The sequence below is a fragment of the Mchenga conophoros genome, linkage group LG12, assembly GCF_057382185.1.
Source record: "Mchenga conophoros isolate Kocher_MC1m ecotype Shallow Benthic linkage group LG12, M_conophoros_male_GT1.1, whole genome shotgun sequence".
NCBI lineage: Eukaryota > Metazoa > Chordata > Actinopteri > Cichliformes > Cichlidae > Mchenga > Mchenga conophoros.
Window position 1 is genome coordinate 2290824 of NC_140537.1, and position 21345 is coordinate 2312168.

Genomic DNA, 21345 nt, shown 5'->3' on the forward strand with positions numbered 1-21345 from the left:
GCTGTAGTGAGCCATCATGTGGAATGGCGCTGTGCTCTGGTGCGGCATTTATCAAACTGGCGGCTGCAGACTTATCAACATATGCGTCCTGCTGCCTTCAGATGGCTGCAGGGATTTTCTGAGCTGCAGAAGTTTTTAATGCACCATAACCAGCTGTGGTCATCACATACTCCAGAAATCACTGGCTGATGAATTCATACTGATTTACTATCATTCCTGCTTTGAGAACATTGAAAGTTTTGATGACAATTTCCAAACATCTTTTGGCAGAGGCATATTTTCTAGCATTAGGTCATTTACAGATTAAGCTTTATTCTGTTATTTCTGCTCCAACTGTTCAACTGAGATCATCAGAGTGGAAGCAAAGTCACATTGTCCCAGAGCCACAATATCTGTTTTCTCACAAGCACCAATTAAGATGACCTTCATTTGAATTACTTTGCACCTGTTTGTGCCTCGTCCCTCACCTGCACGCCGAGCTTGGAGCATCAGAGCGTCACACACGTGACTGCATCCAGTTTCAGGAATATCCTAAACTGTTACAGTGCTGCGTGTACTGGTCTTTGACTAAACACTAGCACAGCAGGAATCCATCCATTCCACGTATCCTTATCAGAGTCTCCACAGTAGGAATTTAAAACGCAATGTAGGTAACAAAGTCAAAGGTGTAAAACTATGTAGTGTTTCAGAATTGCATTCAAACTCTTTAGAACACTGGACGAGTTCTTATATCGACCTTTTCTACTATATCCGAGCACTCAAAGCGCTTTACATCACTGCATGTGTTTTGTAACATCTGTCATTGTTAGTGGAAAAACTTACCCCATGACTTACCCCAAGCAGACATATTGAAACTGTCGGTTTGTATCCTATGTGTGATTTTTGATCATACGTAACGAAGGAAAAATCTCTCGTAAAACCTTGTCATCCTGTGGATGAACTCCAGTTCTACTATTTATGTATATATGTATATACAGTGGGGCAAAAAAGTATTTAGTCAGCCACCGATTGTGCAAGTTCCCCCACTTAAAATGATGACAGAGGTCAGTAATTTGCACCAGAGGTACACTTCAACTGTGAGAGACAGAATGTGAAAAAAAAATCCATGAATCCACATGGTAGGATTTGTAAAGAATTTATTCGTAAATTAGGGTGGAAAATAAGTATTTGGTCACCTCAAACAAGGAAAATCTCTGGCTCTCACAGACCTGTAACGTCCTCTGTAAGAAGCTTTTCTGTCCCCCACTCGTTACCTGTATGAATGGCACCTGTTTGAACTCATCATCTGTATAAAAGACACCTGTCCACAGCCTCAAACAGTCAGACTCCAAACTCCGCCATGGCCAAGACCAAAGAGCTTTCGAAGGACACCAGGAAAAGTATTGTAGACCTGCACCAGACTGGGAAGAATGAATCTACAATAGGCAAGCAGCTTGGTGTGAAAAAATCAACTGTGGGAGCAATCATCAGAAAATGGAAGACATACAAGACCACTGATAATCTCCCTCGATCTGGGGCTCCACGCAAGATCTCACCCCGTGGGGTCAAAATGATCATGAGAATGGTGAGCAAAGATCCCAGAACCACACGGGGGGACCTGGTGAATGACCTGCAGAGAGCTGGGACCAAAGTAACAAAGGTCACCATCAGTAACACACTACAACGGCAGGGAATCAAATCCCCCAGTGCCAGACGTGTTCCGCTGCTGAAGCCAGTGCATGTCCAGGCCCGTCTGAAGTTTGCCAGAGAGCACATGGATGATACAGCAGAGGATTGGGAGAATGTCATGTGGTCAGATGAAACCAAAGTAGAACTTTTTGGTATAAACTCAACTCGTCGTGTTTGGAGGACGAAGAATACTGAGTTGCATCCCAAGAACACCATACCTACTGTGAAGCATGGGGGTGGAAACATCATGCTATGGGGCTGTTTTTCTGCCAAGGGGACAGGACGACTGATCCGTGTTAAGGACAGAATGAATGGGGCCATGTATCGTGAGATTTTGAGCCAAAACCTCCTTCCATCAGTGAGAACTTTGAAGATGAAACGAGGCTGGGTCTTCCAACATGACAATGATCCAAAACACACCGCCCGGGCAACAAAGGAGTGGCTCCGTAAGAAGCATTTGAAAGTCCTGGAGTGGCCTAGCCAGTCTCCAGACCTCAACCCCATAGAAAATCTGTGGCGGGAGTTGAAAGTCCGTGTTGCTCGGCGACAGCCCCAAAACATCACTGCTCTCGAGAAGATCTGCATGGAGGAATGGGCCAAAATACCAGCTACTGTGTGTGCAAACCTGGTAAAGACCTATAGTAAACGTTTGACCTCTGTTATTGCCAACAAAGGTTATGTTACAAAGTATTGAGTTGTATTTTTGTTATTGACCAAATACTTATTTTCCACCCTGATTTACCAATAAATTCTTTACAAATCCTACCATGTGAATTCATGGATTGTTTTTTTCACATTCTGTCTCTCACAGTTGAAGTGTACCTCTGGTGCAAATTACTGACCTCTGTCGTCATTTTAGGTGGGGGAACTTGCACAATCGGTGGCTGACTAAATACTTTTTTGCCCCACTGTATTAGGGGTGCAACGATACACAAAATTCACGGTTCGGTTCGGTTCGATACTTTTGTGTCACGGTTCGATATTTTCTCGATACAAAAAAAATATTCATGCCTTTTTAATTTGTCATTTATTAAATTTTCACGGCACATTCTGCACCACATCTCTGTGCGTTCATCATTTGTTTGAAACCAGCTCACCTCCTGCAACTACTTTTCTGAGAATACGCGCTTCTTTTGTGGTTCGGACTCCTTCTGACATTTGTTTGGAGGTGGAGGAACATCACAGTAATTGCTTAAAGGAGCTTCTTCGACATCTTTAAGAGTTCTAATGTCTGTCCTCCTCCTGAAAATCTTATGTATGCAAACACCCGTTGCAACTTCTTATCTTGTGCGTGTTTTTATTTTGACAGCGAATGCACACCTGCGGACCACTTATGTGCAGCCCTGGTTATTTAGCTCATCATATTGCAGCCACAGAAATTCTTTTGTCCATGAAACCATAAAGCTGCACTTTCTTTTTGCCTTATAGTCTGATTTGTCATAACTTCTCCGTTTTGTGGTAAGCTTTTCTTTGGCTGTCACTTCTTCACCCTGACCTGTCTTATTTGGCTCAGCAGAACTAAAATATATATCCTGCTGCTTTTACACACACACATAACAGTCAGCGATTCTCTGCGCGATCAACCTCTCACATGTTTAAGCTGCGGGAGATTTCACTTGTCATGTTTGCATAGTAAGCTAACGATTAATAAGACGATGTCAGAGGAATTGGTGCACAAATTATCATCACTCACAGATCAGTGCTGTCGCTCTCTATACACAGTTCGCACGATTGCAAAGTGAAAGCAAAAAACAAGCGCAAATTCAAACGCGATTTCAATATGTCACATATTGACAGTGGCTCACCGATGCCAATGACATAATTACCCAGCTACATTTCTGAAAGAATGCAAAAGCATTGACATATATTTTTCCTTCCTACAATAGCCCGACGGGCAGGGAAGAGATAGATTTTGGTAGCCCGACTGAAAAAATCGCTAGCCCCGGGACGTCGGGCTAGCGATATTGCGAGCCCTGTATCTGATTGAGGAATCACTCATCTTTGGAAAAGAGAGTTTATTACAGAGAAATGTCTCTTTCCAAAATAAAAGCTATACTATCCGCTTCTTCTGGGCTATATTCTCAGCAGCATAAGGAGAATCCTGTGCTAACAGCTGTCTAAATGACTCGGCTAAAGTTAGTAGCATGCTTGTTGTTTTTGTCTTTGCACTAGGATGATGTCGGCGTAAATGTGCAGTCATATTCGTTGTGTTCCCACTAGTGCTGTCAGCGTTAATCTGAAATGACGTTAACGCCACAACACGGCGAATCTCTGTTAACGAGCTACCGCCGATCGCCCCGTGCATGGGGCTGGACGGCCAACACGTTAACGAGCTAACTGCGCTAACACACTAGCTCCCACCCATGTAATTGAGCATTGCATGGCACATCCAACATACTGTTTTACTTTAGTCCATGACGCGCTTACCTTCAGGGTCATACGTCACATGAAAACCAAAATAGTTCCAAACGCCAGATCTGAATGAGGGTGGGGGAGGTCCATGTTGTAAGGAGAGCTTAACTTCTGTCTCGCTAGCTTGCCCTGCGCTCAGTGAATCTGCGTTCGACTACTCTGCCTAGGCTGCACTGTCGAGCGCAGACCCACTGAGCGCTCAACACAGACAGCATCGTCAGAAGGAAAGTTGATAAAATAAATTAAAAATTTTGTATTGTTCGATACATATGCGTACCGAACCGAAAGCACTGTATCGAACGGTTCAATATCGATACGAGTATCGTTGCACCCCTAATAAATAAATAAATAATAAATATATATATATTTATTTATTTATTAAATATAAAAAAAAAACACCAACCGGACATAGTGGTGGTAGACAAACAGAAGAAGACGGCCGTAGTGATCGATGTAGCGGTTCCCAATGACAGCAACATCAGGAAGAAGGAACACGAGAAGCTGGAGAAATACCAAGGGCTCAGAGAAGAGCTCGAGAGGATGTGGAGGGTGAAGGTAACGGTGGTCCCCGTGGTAATCGGAGCACTAGGTGCGGTGACTCCCAAGATAGGCGAGTGGCTCCAGCAGATCCCGGGAACAACATCGGAGATCTCTGTCCAGAAGAGCGCAGTCCTGGGAACAGCTAAGATACTGCAGGACCCTCAAGCTCCCAGGCCTCTGGTAGAGGACCCGAGCTTGAATTATAGAGCACCCGCAGGGGCGAGATGGGAATTTTCTTTTTGAATTTATATAATGTGTATAAATATAGTTGCTTTAGTAAACCAGCCTTATAAACACTGAAGCACGCAGCATGAAAGACAACGGGCCTTTCTTAAACTCTTTCTGAAGCTGGATGTTGTGTGTTTGTGGCTGTTTTGACTTTTTAAATCAGGAATGATTTCGCTCGAACAAACGTGCCGGATACACAAACTCTTATCAAGGTTTTGCTGTTACTCAGAGTGAGAAGGACATTTGTTTGAGTGGCAGATTCATTTGTTGTAATGAACTCAGTTCTTTCATTGTTTTCACCATTTCTTTCTGTCTTTTCTTTTTTTTTTTGCTGACTACATTTTTACAGCTGGAGCAGAGTTTTTGAAGTTGTTCTTTTTTTGTGGATGTTTGCGTAAATTAAAATTTCATGCTATGCACTTATTATGGTTTGAAAAGGATTGGGATGAGTTCATTGCCAAAATGCTCGCTGTAGTGGAGGTGGTTAAGGAAGATCTGGAGTTTATTTAGCCTGAGCTGGTTTTTGCCCATACAGCACTTGGTATCCTGAGGTTTTTGAGAAAATGTGAGTTTTTGCAAGAAGGAACAGAGCTCGGTTTGTTACGGAGCTGGATTTCCTGAAAGCAGTTTCTTTGAAGGACATGACAGATTTCTCCGTTTGTCTCTCCTGGTGACTCTGTGGTTTCAGTCTTTGGCACATTTGTGTGGCTGTGTTTCACCATCTGATGGATGTTGTTCTGTGACGTGAAGCTTGGTGATTGGTGTGTTTTCTGAATCTCGCTTTGGCCACACAGAAGGGAGAAGACAAGAGGAGAGTGTTTGACTCTCTAAGTTTGGGTTTGGGCAGGCTGTAGTGATGTTAGGAAAGGTCAGATCCTTATTTAGGCACAGGTGGGTCGTATTGGGGTCTTCAATGTTCCAGCTAGCTGAAGTAAGTTTGCCACTATCCATCCATCCATCCATCCATTCGCTTCCGCTTATCCTTTTCAGGGTCGCGGGGGGCGCTGCAGCCTATCCCAGCTGTCATAGGGTGAGAGGCGGGGTACGCAAGTCTGTCGCAGGGCCAACACACAGGGACAGACAACCATTCGCACTCACATTCACTCGCGCATTCACACCTAGTGGCAATTTGGGTTATCCAATTAACCTATCCCCACAAGCTGCATGTCTTTGGACGGTGGGAGGAAGCCGGAGTACCCGGAGGGAACCCACGCAAACACGGGGAGAACATGCAAACTCCACACAGAAAGACCCCGGCCTGATGGTGGAATTGAACTCAGGACCTTCTTGCTGTGCAGCAACAGTGCTAACCACCGTGCCCAAGTTTGCCACTATTTCACCCAAAGCAAAGAAACCATCTCTGAGGTAGCCGTCACATTAACTTGTCCAAACTCTTCTTTTAGCGTCTGCTCTGTGTGTTTGTGGCTCATTTTGATTTCTCTTATATTTTTAAATCTTAGCTGGTAGATCTGTTTGCATTATTTCTTCCACTTTATTTTTGGTTCATTTAGTTGATGTTTGAGTTTATGTTTAGAGTGAGGACACCACATCCCTCAGCCGTGTCGCTGGATTCAGTTCCCCTCCTTTTGTTTACTTTGGTAAACGGCCCTGCTGACGTGTTTGTTCGTGGTTATTTATTCATTTTTTCCATTTAGCAGACTCTATAGGTATATTTATGAAATGCATTTTTGCATCGATGTGTCCTCGCTCTCGTAGCAAAGCAAGTGTGCGTGTGTGTACGTGTGTTTTCGCCTTCCCCCTGAGTGATGACGGCATAGCGCGGCCTGGAGCGCAGCCAAGTGCTTTCATTCACACATGATTAGATCACTCTGACCTGGATAACACGCAGAGCTCCACACTCGGCAACACGCTGCTGCATAAGCCTTTTGTTTGGCTTTAACAAAATACCTCCCCGGCTTCACTCGCCTCCCAGTCACACCCGAGTGATATTAAAGCGTCAGGACGACAGAGTCGATCCACCGATCCACTTCCCTGTCATCTAAATAACGTGCGTGCCGTTTCCTCACCTGAGCTGCGTCCTTACCCGGCCGTACGTAGACCCCAGAGATTCTGTTTTTACTTGGGTCATGTTACGTTTGAGTCACAAAACACAGCTTTGTTGTCATTCTTGTGTCTTGTTGTTTTGTTGTTGGCTTGATGCTGTCTGGAGATGTTAGGATGCGTCACTGTGCTAGAAGTTTTTGAAGCGTCTCGAATAGGGCTGCCACAAACCATTATTGTGATAGTCGAATCATTAAAATTTAATAAACTATCATCTTGTCTTTATTTTTAGTTAGCACAGACCTTAAACACTTAAAGCTGTAAGCTAATGATAGTTATATAAGAGCAGATGCTGCTGGTGCAATAAGCTGTACGTGTTACGTCCATGATCTGACTAGTCGACTTTCACATAATGGTTTGTGGCAGCCCTAATAGACAGATATTGTTGTGATTGATAAGTTGTTAGTCCTGTACAGGCTCTTGGTAAATGCATTGAGGAAATCAATGACTGGTTGTGCCACAATTTTCTCCAGCTAAACAAAAACAAAACTGAGGTAATAGTCTTTGGCGCCAAAGAAAAACGATTACAGGTCACCAGAGAACTTCAATCTATACACCTAAAAACCACAAACCAGGCGAGAAATGTGGGTGTAGTGATGGATGCAGACCTAAACTTAGAAAAACACATTAAGACAATAACAAAGTCAGCTTACTATCACCTCAAGAATATATCAAGGATAAAAGATCTGATGTCTCAACAGGACCTGGAAAAACTAGTCCATGCATTCATCTTTAGTAGGCTTGATTACTGTAACAGCATCTTTACAGGTCTACCTAAAAAATCAGTCAGACAACTACAGCTCATTCAGAACTCTGCTGCTCGAGTCCTCACTAAGACCAAAAAAGTGGACCACATCAGTCCAGCACTGAGGTCTTTACACTGGCTGCCTGTCCGTCAGAGGATAGACTTTAAAGTTCTGATGCTGGCCTATAAAGCTCTGAATGGTTTAGGACCAAAATACATCAATGACCTCCTGACCCAGTATGAACCATCCAGATCCCTCAGGTCATCTGGATCCGGTCTTTTATCAGTTCCCAGAGTCAGAACCAGACACGGAGAAGCTGCATTCAGCTTTTATGCTCCTTATATCTGGAACAAACTCCCAGAAAGCCTCAGATCAGCTGAAACACTCAGTTTATTTAAATCCAGGTTGAAGACTCACCTGTTCTCAGCTGCATTTGAATAAAGCACCAAATCCACACTTTAAGCTTAAATTTCAAAACTTACATTTAACTACTGATTTTATCTACTGTTCTGATTTTATCTGTTTTGATTTTATATACTGTTGTTTGTTTGTTTGTTTGTTAATTAGTTAGTTAGTTTATTTGCTTGTTTTAATCAATTTTAAATCATGCTTTTTATTTGTTCTTGTTTCTAATGTCTCTGTAAAGCACTTTGAATCACCTTGTTGTTGAATTGTGCTATACAAATAAACTTGCCTTGCCTTAGTCGTTAGTGCTCGAGTGTGCAGTTTCACAGCATCAAGGTAGTGCTGGTGAAAACTCATCCTGAGACTTCATGACGGGACTTCAGTGAGTGATGCTGGCTGGTTCACGTGTTCTGTGCTGTCCATGGCTCTAAGATACAAAGTTTCTTCCGTTCAGACCAAAGTGTGCTGCTCTCTTCACTGAGTAGGAGGCAGAGGACAGTTAGTGAATGGACTAATACACTCTTTTCTATGAAATTAACAACTTTCTGGTAATTTCAGAGTTGGAATAGCCTTGAATTCAAAAACACGTGCATGGCTTTAAGAGGAAAGCTTTTATTCAGAGCATCAGTACGAGCCAGAATATCCTTCAGCTGTGCTAACAGGCTGGATAAGCCTTTAACACGAACACGTCAGGTTGGGTTAAAAGATGTGCTGCTAGAATACAGTCGAGACATGCGCTGAAAATGTATTCAAAAAATACTTTAATCTTTAAGTTTTATGAGTGTTTGTTTTCATTAATAGCTGATATTTACATTTGTGATAAACTTGATGTTTAATAGAAATGTTTCTTTCTTCAAAAGTGATTTTAAAGCTTTGAGTGGTATGGATATTCAAACTGTTGTCCTGCACTCACACGTAGAGAGTCGGGAAGCTACAGCGTACCACGAGAACAGACACGTGGATGCTTTAAAAAATATTTTCTTCTGCTTATCTTTCAGAATTTAACATATGATAGTAATGATTATTTAATACATTATAATAGTTGCTCTGGTCATTTTGGTAAATGCCATTTAACACAGTAGAGACACAACAGAGAGACGTGCGGCACTTTGCGGACGAGCTATTTCAGCCGCTCCTTTGATCGTCACCTTCAGTCTGAAACGGTGGAAGTGTGTCGTCATGACAGCGTCTCTTATCTTTTCCATTCTTTCTTGGCTTCAGTTTCCAGTGTTTGTGCTAAGCTAGCTTAAAAACATCCTGCTGAAAGTTTTAAAGTTATGCTAATGGTATGAAAACTGCAATTTCACAGTGACGTTTTCCTTTTTTATACGTGACAACGGCTCAGTTTGCATCTCCTCCTTTAGCAGTCGACACTACGCCTTCACATTAGCATGTTTTTCTGTATCGAACACAGCATCTTTTTAAGGGATCAGTTAATTACCCTGCCGGGCCTGTCTCTGAAACACCTCTTTGTTGTGCTAATACGCTCTCTCTGATAGCATCGCCATCCTTAACCTTCTCCATGTGTACAGATAACCCAGAGGGGGTGGAGTGGTATATGTAGGGTGCTGGGAGTTGGGTAGTGGGGGTCGGAGGGGCGTCGTTGCAGCACGTCCTCCAGCTGTGCCTGTGCGATGACAAGCCCGTCCTCAGCCAGACTAAACAGAACACGCAGCTTCACCTGCAGGGCTTCCTCGATGCCTTTTCCTTTCCTTTTTGTGCTTCCTCTTGTCTTGTGACTTTGGTGAGGATTTGGGGCGATGCGGGATCACAGGCACACGTCTGCATTGCAAGCTGTAGTTAAAGCAGCTGCTGTTCCCTGCTGCAGTGCGATTGGTAGGTTGGTCTCTCACCAATGTGCACTGGCCTGGCTGAATGCACTGAACCAGGTTTTTTGTGCCCATAGCAGTTTCAAGGGAGTCATGCTTGATCTTTCTGGGCCACATGGAAACTAGGTCAGTGTGCTGCGCTGTCAGTCATGTCTCACTCGTGTGTGTGTGTGTGTGTGTGTGTGTGTGTGTGTGTGTGTGTGTGTGTGTGCAGAATACAACTGTAAAATAGGGCTTTTACATAAGGATGGGATGGCTTCCACAGATATGCAGTGTTGCTATTATGGAGATTCTCTCAAACTGCAGCACAACTTCCTCAGCCCCCTCCGTACGCTGCCACATAGGGAGTGAGCAAGATAGAAAGAAACAGAGGGTGGGGGGGGGATGAAATTCTCATGCTTGGTTCAGATCCCTAAGAATGCTTGGGAAAGCAGGATCTTATTATCACAGCAAATTTGCAATGTGCAGAGTGGAGGAGATTAGATGCGTCTTGCCTTTGAAGTGTATTTTCCAACCATTGTGTGATGGCAAATTCCATCAAGTGTTGGAGGCAGCCATGATAAGAGGCACGGGTTATGAATGCTGCGCCATTAAAAGCTGTCATTTGAGCAATAAGATGAAACACTCCCAAACTCCTGCTAAATGGAAAAAAATCTCGCCTCATTGGGGCTCTGTCATTCATAACTGTCTCAGATACTAAAATAACAAGGTGCCTCGATGGCCTGGATGAATGTGTCAGAGTGTGTGGACTGTGGATTATAGTGTATATAAATGAGTGGGTATTGGCTTGTGAATAGGGGATATTTTCCTCTCAATCAACTCTGTTTATTTATTTGTTTATTTATTTATTTGTTTACAAAGGACTGACTGAGGGCTTATGTTTCCAGAGATCCTACTGGACTTTGATCAGGCTGCCTTGGTATGACCTCAACTCTTTGACCTTCACTTTGAGCACTGCGGCGTCTGGGAGTTTGGTGTCAGGACATGCCCAGAGTCACCAAAATAAGTTCCTTCCTCCCAGACGCACTCCTTTGCTCCTCAGGGGCTGCAGAGTGAAACGCTGCCTGAAGGAACCTGCCTTAGGAGTGATATCAGCCCGGGCCTCAGATACTGTTGCAGCCTCAGACCAAACACAAACAGCACAGAGCTGCAGGAGGTGTCTGAACATGCACGTGTACATACTTCCAGCACAGTTGGTCTACTTTGTCTTTGACATCAAAATTGTGGCGTTCTGAGTTTGCAAAGTGCAGAATAATAATTGATTAAATCCTTTTATTGTTCATTCTTTCAGCTTTTAGCGCTCGCTGGTGGTGATCCTTCAGCTTATTAGTGGCTGTGAACGATGGATAACTTCTGATTCCCCTGGAAACAAATCTTTTGTATGATTGAAATATTTGATCCAAACTGAAATCTCACAGGAACTGAATGATCAAGTTTTTACAGTTAAGTCTAAGATTTGTTGGGCAAAAACATATATTTTAAAAAATGTTCCTCTGTGTACAACCCCAGTAGGTTTTAAAACAAAGAATTTTAAAACAAAATAAGTTTTAAAACAAAAGTTCAGCATCAACATTTTAGGAATTACAGCTGTTTTCGTGAGGCTCAAAAATTAGACAACGTGGCCAAGTGAGGCCTGTCTCCTGATTATTCCAGGACACTTTGGGCAGATGACACATCTGGAGCTGATGCCATGATCCAACTCACGTTCATTATGTTGCCACTGACATCACTGACAATATGATGTCCAAAGAGATGTTGGGGCAACTAAAGGAGGCTGTTATTTAGCTTAAAACCCAAATCAACCTCAGAGAGGCAGAGACAAATCCAAAATCTGCTACCTTCTTTAAAAAGAGGTTTGGAGCGGATAACTGTGCAGCACTGAAAGCTCTGGAAGACCACAGGAAAAACTAAGAAAAACCCCTTTACAACATTTAGCCAAGTCAAGTACAACAACTGCATCTGCTGTGCAACCAGCTCCCAGTTTGGACTCGTTAGACTACTTTCCTTTATGATAAAGCATATAATGGATCAGGTGGCTCATCGTCCTTCCTTAGTTACGCTGCTGGACGCCTAGTAGGGGTGGGGAAAAATCGATACTGTGTAGCATCGTGATATTTTGTTTGCTAATAATGTATCGATACAGGGACAGCAGAAATCGATATTTTGTTACAAAAAAGGTTTTTGTGCTCTGACTTCAGAGCATGTTGATCCTTTTTCTGAGCAAGAATCCTGACATTCCTTCACTGTCCAAATGTGTTTAACTTTATTTTGGCAGCAATAAACATGACAGTTTACTTATTTTAATTTAAGACACGTTTATTTTAATTAAGTTTAAAACTTTTTTATTTAATGTAAAATTATATTTTGTTTTAATTTACTTTCAAATTCTTCAGTTGCTGAAGGGGCTGCATAGTTTCCATAAATTGCATAGTTCAGAATAGCTATAATTGTACCAGATGGTTGCATTCAGTTAAGTTGGACTAGACTGTAATACAAACCGTTCAGTTTGTCAACAATAAAACTGAACTGAGAGAAAGACTGAGTGTGGACTTTGATATTAGATAAAATGAATATTGATAAAGTTTACCTTTATGTACAGAATCTGAATATCGCAAAATATTTAAGAAAATTGCAATAATATCGTATCGTGGGATGTATGGTGATTCCCACCTCTAATGCCTAGCCTGCTGGATGCCTAGCCTGCTGGATGCTTCCCATGAAGCATTCAAAAAGTGCTTTGAGGGCTCAGGTAGAGTAGAAGAGCACGATACTCACCATCTTCAAGTCTGACGTGAACAATTCAGCGTCACGTGTGATGTCAGAGGACTTCACACACACTCAAATAACAACGTTTAAAAATCAGTGGTGGATGAAAACTAGGATTGAGAATTCATAAGAATTTAGCAATTCCATTATCGATATCACTTCCTTATCAGTTAGGTTCCTTATCGATTCTCATTGGCTCTTCTATGAGCATCACCAAGTATCATGTCAATTCATTGCCTGCTGTATGGCCAAAGCTTTGTTCATGTTGAGGTCATTACTCAAAGAAGTCAGAATTACACATGTTACACAGAACACTTTCCCTAAAAGTAATGCAGTATGCTACTTAATTACTTCCAAGAGAAAGTAATTGATTATATCACTCGTTATTTTACTGTCATGTTTCTCTTCATAGAACATAAAGCCGACAGCTTGAAAACCAGCACAGACTTTACAACGACCCCCACAGCGCTGTTCTACTCTGAGCGCTCAAAGCTTTAGACAACTTTATACAGTCACACAAGCACTTTTTCTGAGCTGTTAAGTGCTTAACTATCTAACATTCATACACATGGGTTAGTGCCTTGCCCAAGGATATTTGGCATGCAGACTGGAGCAGCCTGCGATCGACCCACCAACCTTCCACTTAGTAGCTGACCTGCTCTGCCTCTGAGCTACAATCACTCCATGATTCTACTTTAGAATCATGAACAGGTAGAAACACATGATGTTTTCATACCTGTTGAAGTTCAGGATCTGGCTGCCTGGCTGAGGTCGGGGTTCACTCTGGGTTCTTGTTTAGCTTAGCGTTAGCATGCTCTCTGTGCAGGTGCTTGCAAAGAGCCAAAGTTGTGTTAGCAACATATTGCAGTTTATTGTCTCGGATGCTTGGATTCTGTTTTTTATGTAACAAAAATAAAAGTAACGTGCACGTGCATGCTTTACACCGCGTTCCAAATTATTATGCAAATGATATTTTTCTCAGATTTTCCTAAATAGTCGATTCAAATGACAGTCGGCATAGTTTTGCAGTCATCAGCCATTAGAGTATAATTCATATGTTACTCATCAAAGCTGCCAATGAAAACAGTATGTTTGTCAAAAATAAAAAACTTAAAACGCTCTGTTCCAAATTATTACACACACAGAGTTACAAAACGTTTTATAGGTTGTAGAGAATTGAAAATGGTCATTTGTTAAATTTGCAGCATTAGGGGAACATATTCACTGAAATCAAAAACATCTAAACAGGTCAACTTGCATATTAACACAGGACCCCTTTTACAATTCTTGCATCCATGGAACTTGTGAGTCTTTGGAAAGTTTCTGCTTGAATGTCTTTGCAGGATGTCAGAATAGCCTCCCGGAGCTGCTGTTTGGATGTGAACGGCCTCCCACCCTCTTATTTGTTTGCTTGAGGATGCTCCAAAGGTTCCCAATAGGATTGAGGTCAGGGAAGAATGGGGACCACACCATGAGTTCCTCTCCTTTTATGCCGATAGCAGCCAATGATGCAGAGGTGTTCCTTGTAGCATGAGGTGGTGCATTGTCTTGCATGAAGATTGTTGTGTTGCAGAAGGCACAGTTCTTCTCTTTCTACCATGGAAGAAAGTGGACAGTCAGAAACTCCACATACCTTGCAGAGGTCATTTTTACACCTTCAGGGACCCTAAAGAGGCCAACGAGCTCTCTCCCCGTGATTCTGGCTCAAACATGACTCCACCACCTCACTGCTGATGTTGCCGCCTTGTTGGGACATGGTGGCCGTCCACCAACCATCCACCACTGCATCCATCTGGACCATCCAGGGCTGCGCTGCACTCATCAGTGAACAACACTGTTTGAAAATGAGTCTTCTTGTAGTTCTGGTTAGAGGTGGTTTATGCACAACTGCAGGTCTCTGGAGGATCCTACAGCTTGATGTTTGCAGCAGCTTCACATATGTGTTTGCTGCTTTGTGATGGCCTTTTAGCAGCTGCTCTCTTAATCGGATGTATTTGTCTGAAACCTTCATCATTGTGCCTTTACCTGCACGAACCCGTGTGTGCTCTGACTCAGCCACAAATCTCTTACATTATGGTGATCACGCTTAAGTTTTCGTGAAATATCTGAGGTTTTCATTACATGTCCAAGGCATTCAACTATTTCATGCTTTTCAGCAGCAGAGATCATTTTTCATTCCTATATTGCTTGAAAACGGTGACCTGCTTAATAATGTGGAACATCCTTCTTTAGTAGTTTGTCCTTTAATTGGGCTCACCTGGCAAACTAATGCTACAGGTGTCCGAGATTGTTTTCAGTGATACAAAGAGTCCCGAGACACAATTTCATCCATGGGTTTAATTGAAAAACAACTTATTTCATCTGTATGACACTTAAACACAATAATAATTAGGAACGCGGTGTAGACTGTGACGCTGTTCCTGCAACACACAACTGAAATCAGCTGATTGTAGCGCAGCTGCAAGAACTGATAGGCAGGCTCAATAGACAGGTTGACTAACAATTGTAGGGAATTGGACTCCCACTTAATTCCCATTCCTAATGAAAGCCAGTGTTGAAATCTTTTATTTAAATTGTCGTATCTGTGGAGGAGGTCAGGAGAGAGGTGCAACACTGTCACAGTGTGGGGTTTCAGTTCTGTGTGAAGATCCTCTGACACTAAGTTGCAAAGATTGTTTAACATTTGCTTTAAAAAAATCTATTTTTGTGCTGTTTCTTCACATACTGTGTGTATGTATAATGTGTGCTGCAGCAACAGTCTAGGGTCCTCCCCCTACTCTGGCTGTGAGCTGCACATGTGTGACACACTGTGTCTCTTCATTGAAAGTTCAAATTGACTTGATCAAAGTAACCCGATACTATGAAGACTACGTATGTTGGTGTGGCCTCAACCGAAGCCTCAGAAAAGAGTACTCCCCCACATACTTGTGCTAAAATATTGAGGTGGTTTTTGGGGAAACCTTCCCACCGAGCTCAGCTTCGGTATTTTTAGACTAAGTAGAGGTCTGAGAAACAACACTCGCGATCCCCCACCCTTCTCCTTTTTCCCGTTTCTCGTCTCTGGAGGGACTCGTCTGTTCCCTGCTGGATGTTTTTCTTTCTAAGCGGATGAATATGAGGATGATGTATAGAGTTTCCTCAACCATGTGGTGTAAATACGGTGTCTGCATCATTAAAGGCTTTATGAACTGTTTTCTGTTTTAATGTCTCCACACTGACAGCTAACGGATTTGTCCCAGGTGTCTCCATCGCTGCTCCCATATGTGTGCGTATGGAAAAATGGCCCGTTCCTTCTGTTTTCTTGTTGAAGTGGAACTATCGCAGTGCTGTATGCACATCCGAGGGCCCGCATGCACAGAATAATTCATTTGATGCTTTGATACGCGATAATGGACCCAGTAAGGTATTATTCATACGCCCCAGATCTCTTTGGAGAGTATGGCTTCTACAAAGTGTCCCGCTATCTTCCTGAGTGCCCCCCTCCCCTCTTTTAAGACTCTCTCGTCATTTATTATTTAAATCCCTCCATAATTCATCCAGCGCCCGCCAATACCCCCTTCTTTGCTCATTCTTCATTTAGTGCAAATTAGCACGAGCTCTGAATGTGCATTTGTGGAAAGCAAACGGAAAGAAATGGCAGCGGGTCGGTCCGGTGGATACAACTCGATGCTTATTTCCTCAGTCCTGCCTGTGATGTGATGCCATGTGACATATTGAGTCTAATTTGTAGCCTAAAGAAGCAAACAGCTGTGGCCTATTTTGTTTAGCTGTTGTTCGGGTGATGTCACCGTTTGTGCCTCTTAAGGCTGCCTTGCTTTTGGCAGTTGGTGTGAAGATGTCAGGAGAATTTTGTTAAGCTGCTGATGAAGAGGACAGGGGTTGTGTAGCCTTTAGATAAATCTGATAAGTCAACCAAGGCGGTTGTGTGCAGTTTGGAAGACATCTATTAACCAGTGTCACAGATTCACACACACATTGTTGCTATATTTTCCTATGTTGGACAGTTGGGACGTTCATAGAAGCCACAACAGTTTTAGCCCAGGAGGTTGCTGCCGGCATATAAACGTGGATGACCACGAAACTGAAGCTAACCCGAGCCAGCCTTCACATCTGTGACCCCGATGCTGTTGTCGTTTACTTTCACTAAACAAACGAATCACTCAAAACTCCTGCAGCTGTTTAGCACCCACAATACTTCCTGTTTAGAAAGTTCTAGGTAGCGTGTATAATGAGCTCATCAGCAAAACTAGAAACACTTTTGGACACTGCTGTCATTTTGCAGTTAATTTCTGGTGGAGCGACATCAGAGACTGCGCTGCATGCAGTGGTGAACTCACGATATACTGTATATTTTTGGTCTCCACCTAACCGGTTGCAGCAGATGGTTGCCCCTCTCTGTTGAGGAGAGCTCTTCCTGTTAAAACGGAGTTCTTCCTCCCCACAGTGCCCGAGTGCTCCTCATTAAGGAGCGTCTGATTGTTGGGTCTTTGCTCTAATGTTGCGGGTGAGGTGATTGTAGTGCTGCTCGATATAACGATATATATCGGGTGTCGATATAAAAACATCTGTCGTTTCATTTTACGCTATCGTTTGTTTTGTGGTGTCCCAAAATAAACTGTTTACAGCAATATTTTTTCATGGTTCTGATGTCACTATAGTGACTTTATTAATTTCTTAAAGTTCTCTCTTTGTCTTATTTTTTAATATAACCACACTACGGACAGAGACGCGCCTGAGCAGTATCAGAGCCAGGGCTGCACATCAGTTGATTATTGAAGAATGTGAATAATAGTTTAAGGGGATCTTAAACGTGGCATTACAGCGTTTAACTGATTGTGTTTCATTTGCTCGCAGAGAAATGAAGAGTCTGTTTTGTTGTAGTAGTTTCATTTTAAAGGAAAGAGACAATATCGATCAAAAATCCAGAATTTAAAAAAACTTCTGGCAAACTTTAAATCATTATTTCCGTCTCTGCACTGAAGCACATATGTGACTTAACTGCACAGCAGCGAACTGCTGAACTGGGTTCAATATTCATACCTGCTCCTTCCTCCTGTGCAGGTCTCAGCACGTCAGCCTGCGTCCCTGCTTAGACATAACATTACTGCTGAAAAAGCCGACAGTCTCACTGCCTAAATATGCACTGACGGTCTATATCTGTTGATCATGCATATTGATAAGAGTTTTGTTTTCTGTGTCCACAGATGCAGTCGGGGAAAATAACCTGGGTAAGTGGAACATTTTGGGAGAATTCAGATACGCTGTACTGAAAGTTACTGTAAAGATAACACGTCAAATATCAAACGACTGAAATACTGTGGTTGGTTTTTCCACTCCTACTGCCAGTGTTATTACTACAGCCAGCATTAATGCTGGTACTAGTATTGATACGTGGCATTAATTCACCTTATACAGCACACATCGTGTTGGATCGTGTAGCTGCCTTAAATAATAATTTTCAATAAAGTCGTCCAGTTACACTCTTTTCTAGCCTTTGGCATCACGTCTGCCCGGTGACACATTCACACTCTTCTGTTAGTATTATTGGACATTAACTCAGCTCAGACTCAGGTACCTGGTCCATGCTTGATGGGGGCTCACTTTGCTGAGATGTCCAACACTGATCAGTGTAGAGCTCTGCCACTTTCTCTCTTTGGTTATTTATTTGAGAAAAGATCACATTTAATTTTGAAGTGAACATTTCCTTAATGAGAGATGTGAGTTTGCTGTTTTTGAACGACGTCACGTTGGACTACAAAAAGAGAGGCTGATGCAGAATGTAGAGTTTTTAACAACACATGGATTTCTAAATATGTGTTTATTTAAATCAGAGGTAAATGTGCTCAGTTATGGGAGAGCAGCCATGTTTAAAAATTACGATTTGAATGGTCATTATGAGACATGCACAGAAACGCTGGCTGATGCAGAACAGGAAGAGACGTCTGAGCTTTTGACCGAGCGTTACATCCAAGAATGGAGCAGCCACAAAAACAATAAAACATTTTGTAAATGGGAGTTAATCAAAGAGTCGGCCACGCTTATATAGCCTGTGCAAAATAAACATTTGAGAATATGCCATGCAAACTGTAATAAGACGTAGACGGGACTGTGGGAAATGTGGAGCTTAGTCGAAAAACAATGTGGACAAATTTGACTTGTTCTCCTTGAAAAGGAGGATGACAAGGAGTGATTTGGGAATAAAGGAAAACTGCAGATGAAGAATTTGAACTGCAAGCAAACTAGCATAGCGCTTTGTATAAAAATAGGATTCGTTTTTGTTTAAATGTTAAATAATGATAACGTGATGGCCTGTTTCACATTTTCATCGCCTAATTGTAACGTCTACTCTTCTGCTTCTACTAAGCAGTTTATAAAGAGATAAACGGAATGGAGTCCAGCTGATTGGTGCCACAACTGTACCAATCAGGTCCAAACTGATCCAAAGCAAAGGCCAGCATAGGTGGGGTGGGGGGCGGAGACCAGTGTCAGGGGTGAATTGTGACAGAAGGATGGCAGCAAGAGTGAAGGAGAAACCTGCTGTGATAGATGGTCCTAACCAAGACACGGAGCTGCCCGGGAGGAGGTCCATGCTCATGGATTGGTGTGGTACAAGAGGAGGCTGGAGATGACGTAAGAGGACGTACTGTATTTTCCGGACCATAAGGCGCGCTGTCGATGAACGGGTCTGTTCATACATAAGGCACCCTGGATTAAAAGGCGCATGAAGTGAAACCAAACAGTCAGATAAGTCAAACACTGCTCAACTCATTCTTCTTGCTTCCTCCACTTCCGTACCATCGATTCATTAATGTTGAGCTAGCGAGCTAACTTCCTGCTAACTTCTAACTCCGTTGAATTTAATAAATCTGTTTTCATGGATGCCTGGATGTTAAACTTCATTGTTACACCTGGTAAAGCAGCAACGCTGATCATTTTATTACAGATGGAAGACTTTAGACAGTTTGTAACTCTCAGTGATGCTGCAGTGTTCGTTTGACTTTAGGACCTGAAGATGACTGAGTTTAGGACCCAGACTCCTGACTACAGCAGCCGTAATGCTCCGACTATCCAGCATGCGGTGCGGCTTCCTAGCTTAGCAAAGTCGTACCAAAATAGTTTTGGACAGATTTCTGAGCGCCGTGTAGCACATAAAATCAGCTCAGTGAGCACAACCAGAATTCATACATACGGAGCACCGGATTATAAGGTACACAAGCTCATATGTATAAGGTACACTGTCGATTTGTGAGAGAATTAAAGGCTTTCAAGTTCACCTTATAGCGCGGAAAATACAGTACATAGAAAATAAACAAATAAAAAAGAAATACATATAGAAAATGAATCAAAGACAATAAAAACTCACATAATGTAAAATACATATACATACTCCCATTAAGCTGTGTCTAAAAATACATAAAATAAAAAAGCAAAATTCAATTGTAGTAATAATGTCAAGTACAGTTTTATGTGAAATGCAGATGTTTATTGACAGCTATAGTGTAAAGTACCAGGAAATAGACCTGCTCAAAGCTCAGTTACCTGAGTGGTTACTATCCTCTGTGGGTCACATATGCTGTGGGTTTGGCCATTACTTCATTTAACTAACTCAGACTTTTAAAACCATCTTTGCATGAGAGGATTCACATTCATCAGCACTCAGTGGTGACACGTACAACATGGGACGTCTGTGATCGTAAATCCACAGAAGGTTATGCACATTATGTAATGTGTGGTGTGTCAGAGCTGCAGGTACAGCTATTTAAATATTAAAAGCGTCACTTCAGACCTCTTCTGTGCAAGTAGGCAGCAAAGTGGAGCTAACTTTGGCATCTGGAGGAGCAGCATTAGCACAAAGCAGCTGAATATTCGGTTAGTTGGGTAGATGAGTTCAGCTTTCCATATGTAAGAGCACAGTCTTGGTACTGATCAGCCGTCCATGTGCTCATGAACAGCTGATTATATCCCTGAACTAAGAAGCATGCTGATGATGACATGTGTCCAGTGTCTAAAGGACTTTAGAGTTGGTCACTGCTATACTTGTGTGTAGTTTGCTAGTAACAGCACCTACTTCCAGCACGCTGTGTCCACACTGCTGCTGTTTAGGAAACATCCACTGGTTTGTAGTTGCAGGTTGGCTTTGGTTAGGTTTCTCAGATTAGATCATGGTTCTAGCTCAAATCCAGCCTTTCAATTACATTATCCATTTCTTAGAAAGCATGTCTGCCAAAAAAAGCACAAGAACAACAATGTTTACTGCCGGTACCAGTTCCCATCACGTCCCCTGAGAGCTGCATGCAGGGCTCCTAAAGGCCGAGGTGAGGCGCAGCCAGCCCGTTGCCTCTTTGTCTCCACGCTGAATCCAGCGAGACCGGCGTCTCCTGGTGTCTCTGCCTTTCTGATTAGAGATCTCCTTGGGGAGTAATGACAGAATTGTGCTCCTGTCAGTTCCTGCTGCTCAGAGTGGGCTAATAGTCATGTTAGCGCATGCAGCATGTCATTAGCTCTGCGCTAGTAGCCCAACGAGGGGCGAGTCTGTCATTTTGAGGCTAAATCACAGGGCGGGTAGGCCTGAGATCACAGTCACAGCGGTTCTCTGTAGCTCCAGTGTTTCCGCCCACCCTCCTCTGCCTCGCTTAATATGCACCGACTTACACATACTGTATTAACTCTGAGGAATTACTGCGACGTGG

General features: G+C 42.7%; 1 protein-coding gene across 1 annotated transcript in view; it reads left to right on the top strand.

Moving 5' to 3' along the window:
• Nucleotides 1-21345, top strand: part of nr6a1a (nuclear receptor subfamily 6, group A, member 1a) — a 119392-nt gene that overhangs the window by 49876 nt on the left and 48171 nt on the right. The window contains exon 3 of the mRNA XM_085293282.1: nt 17860-17883. Coding sequence (XP_085149408.1) covers nt 17860-17883 — 24 coding nt within the window. The remainder of the gene's footprint in view (nt 1-17859; nt 17884-21345) is intronic.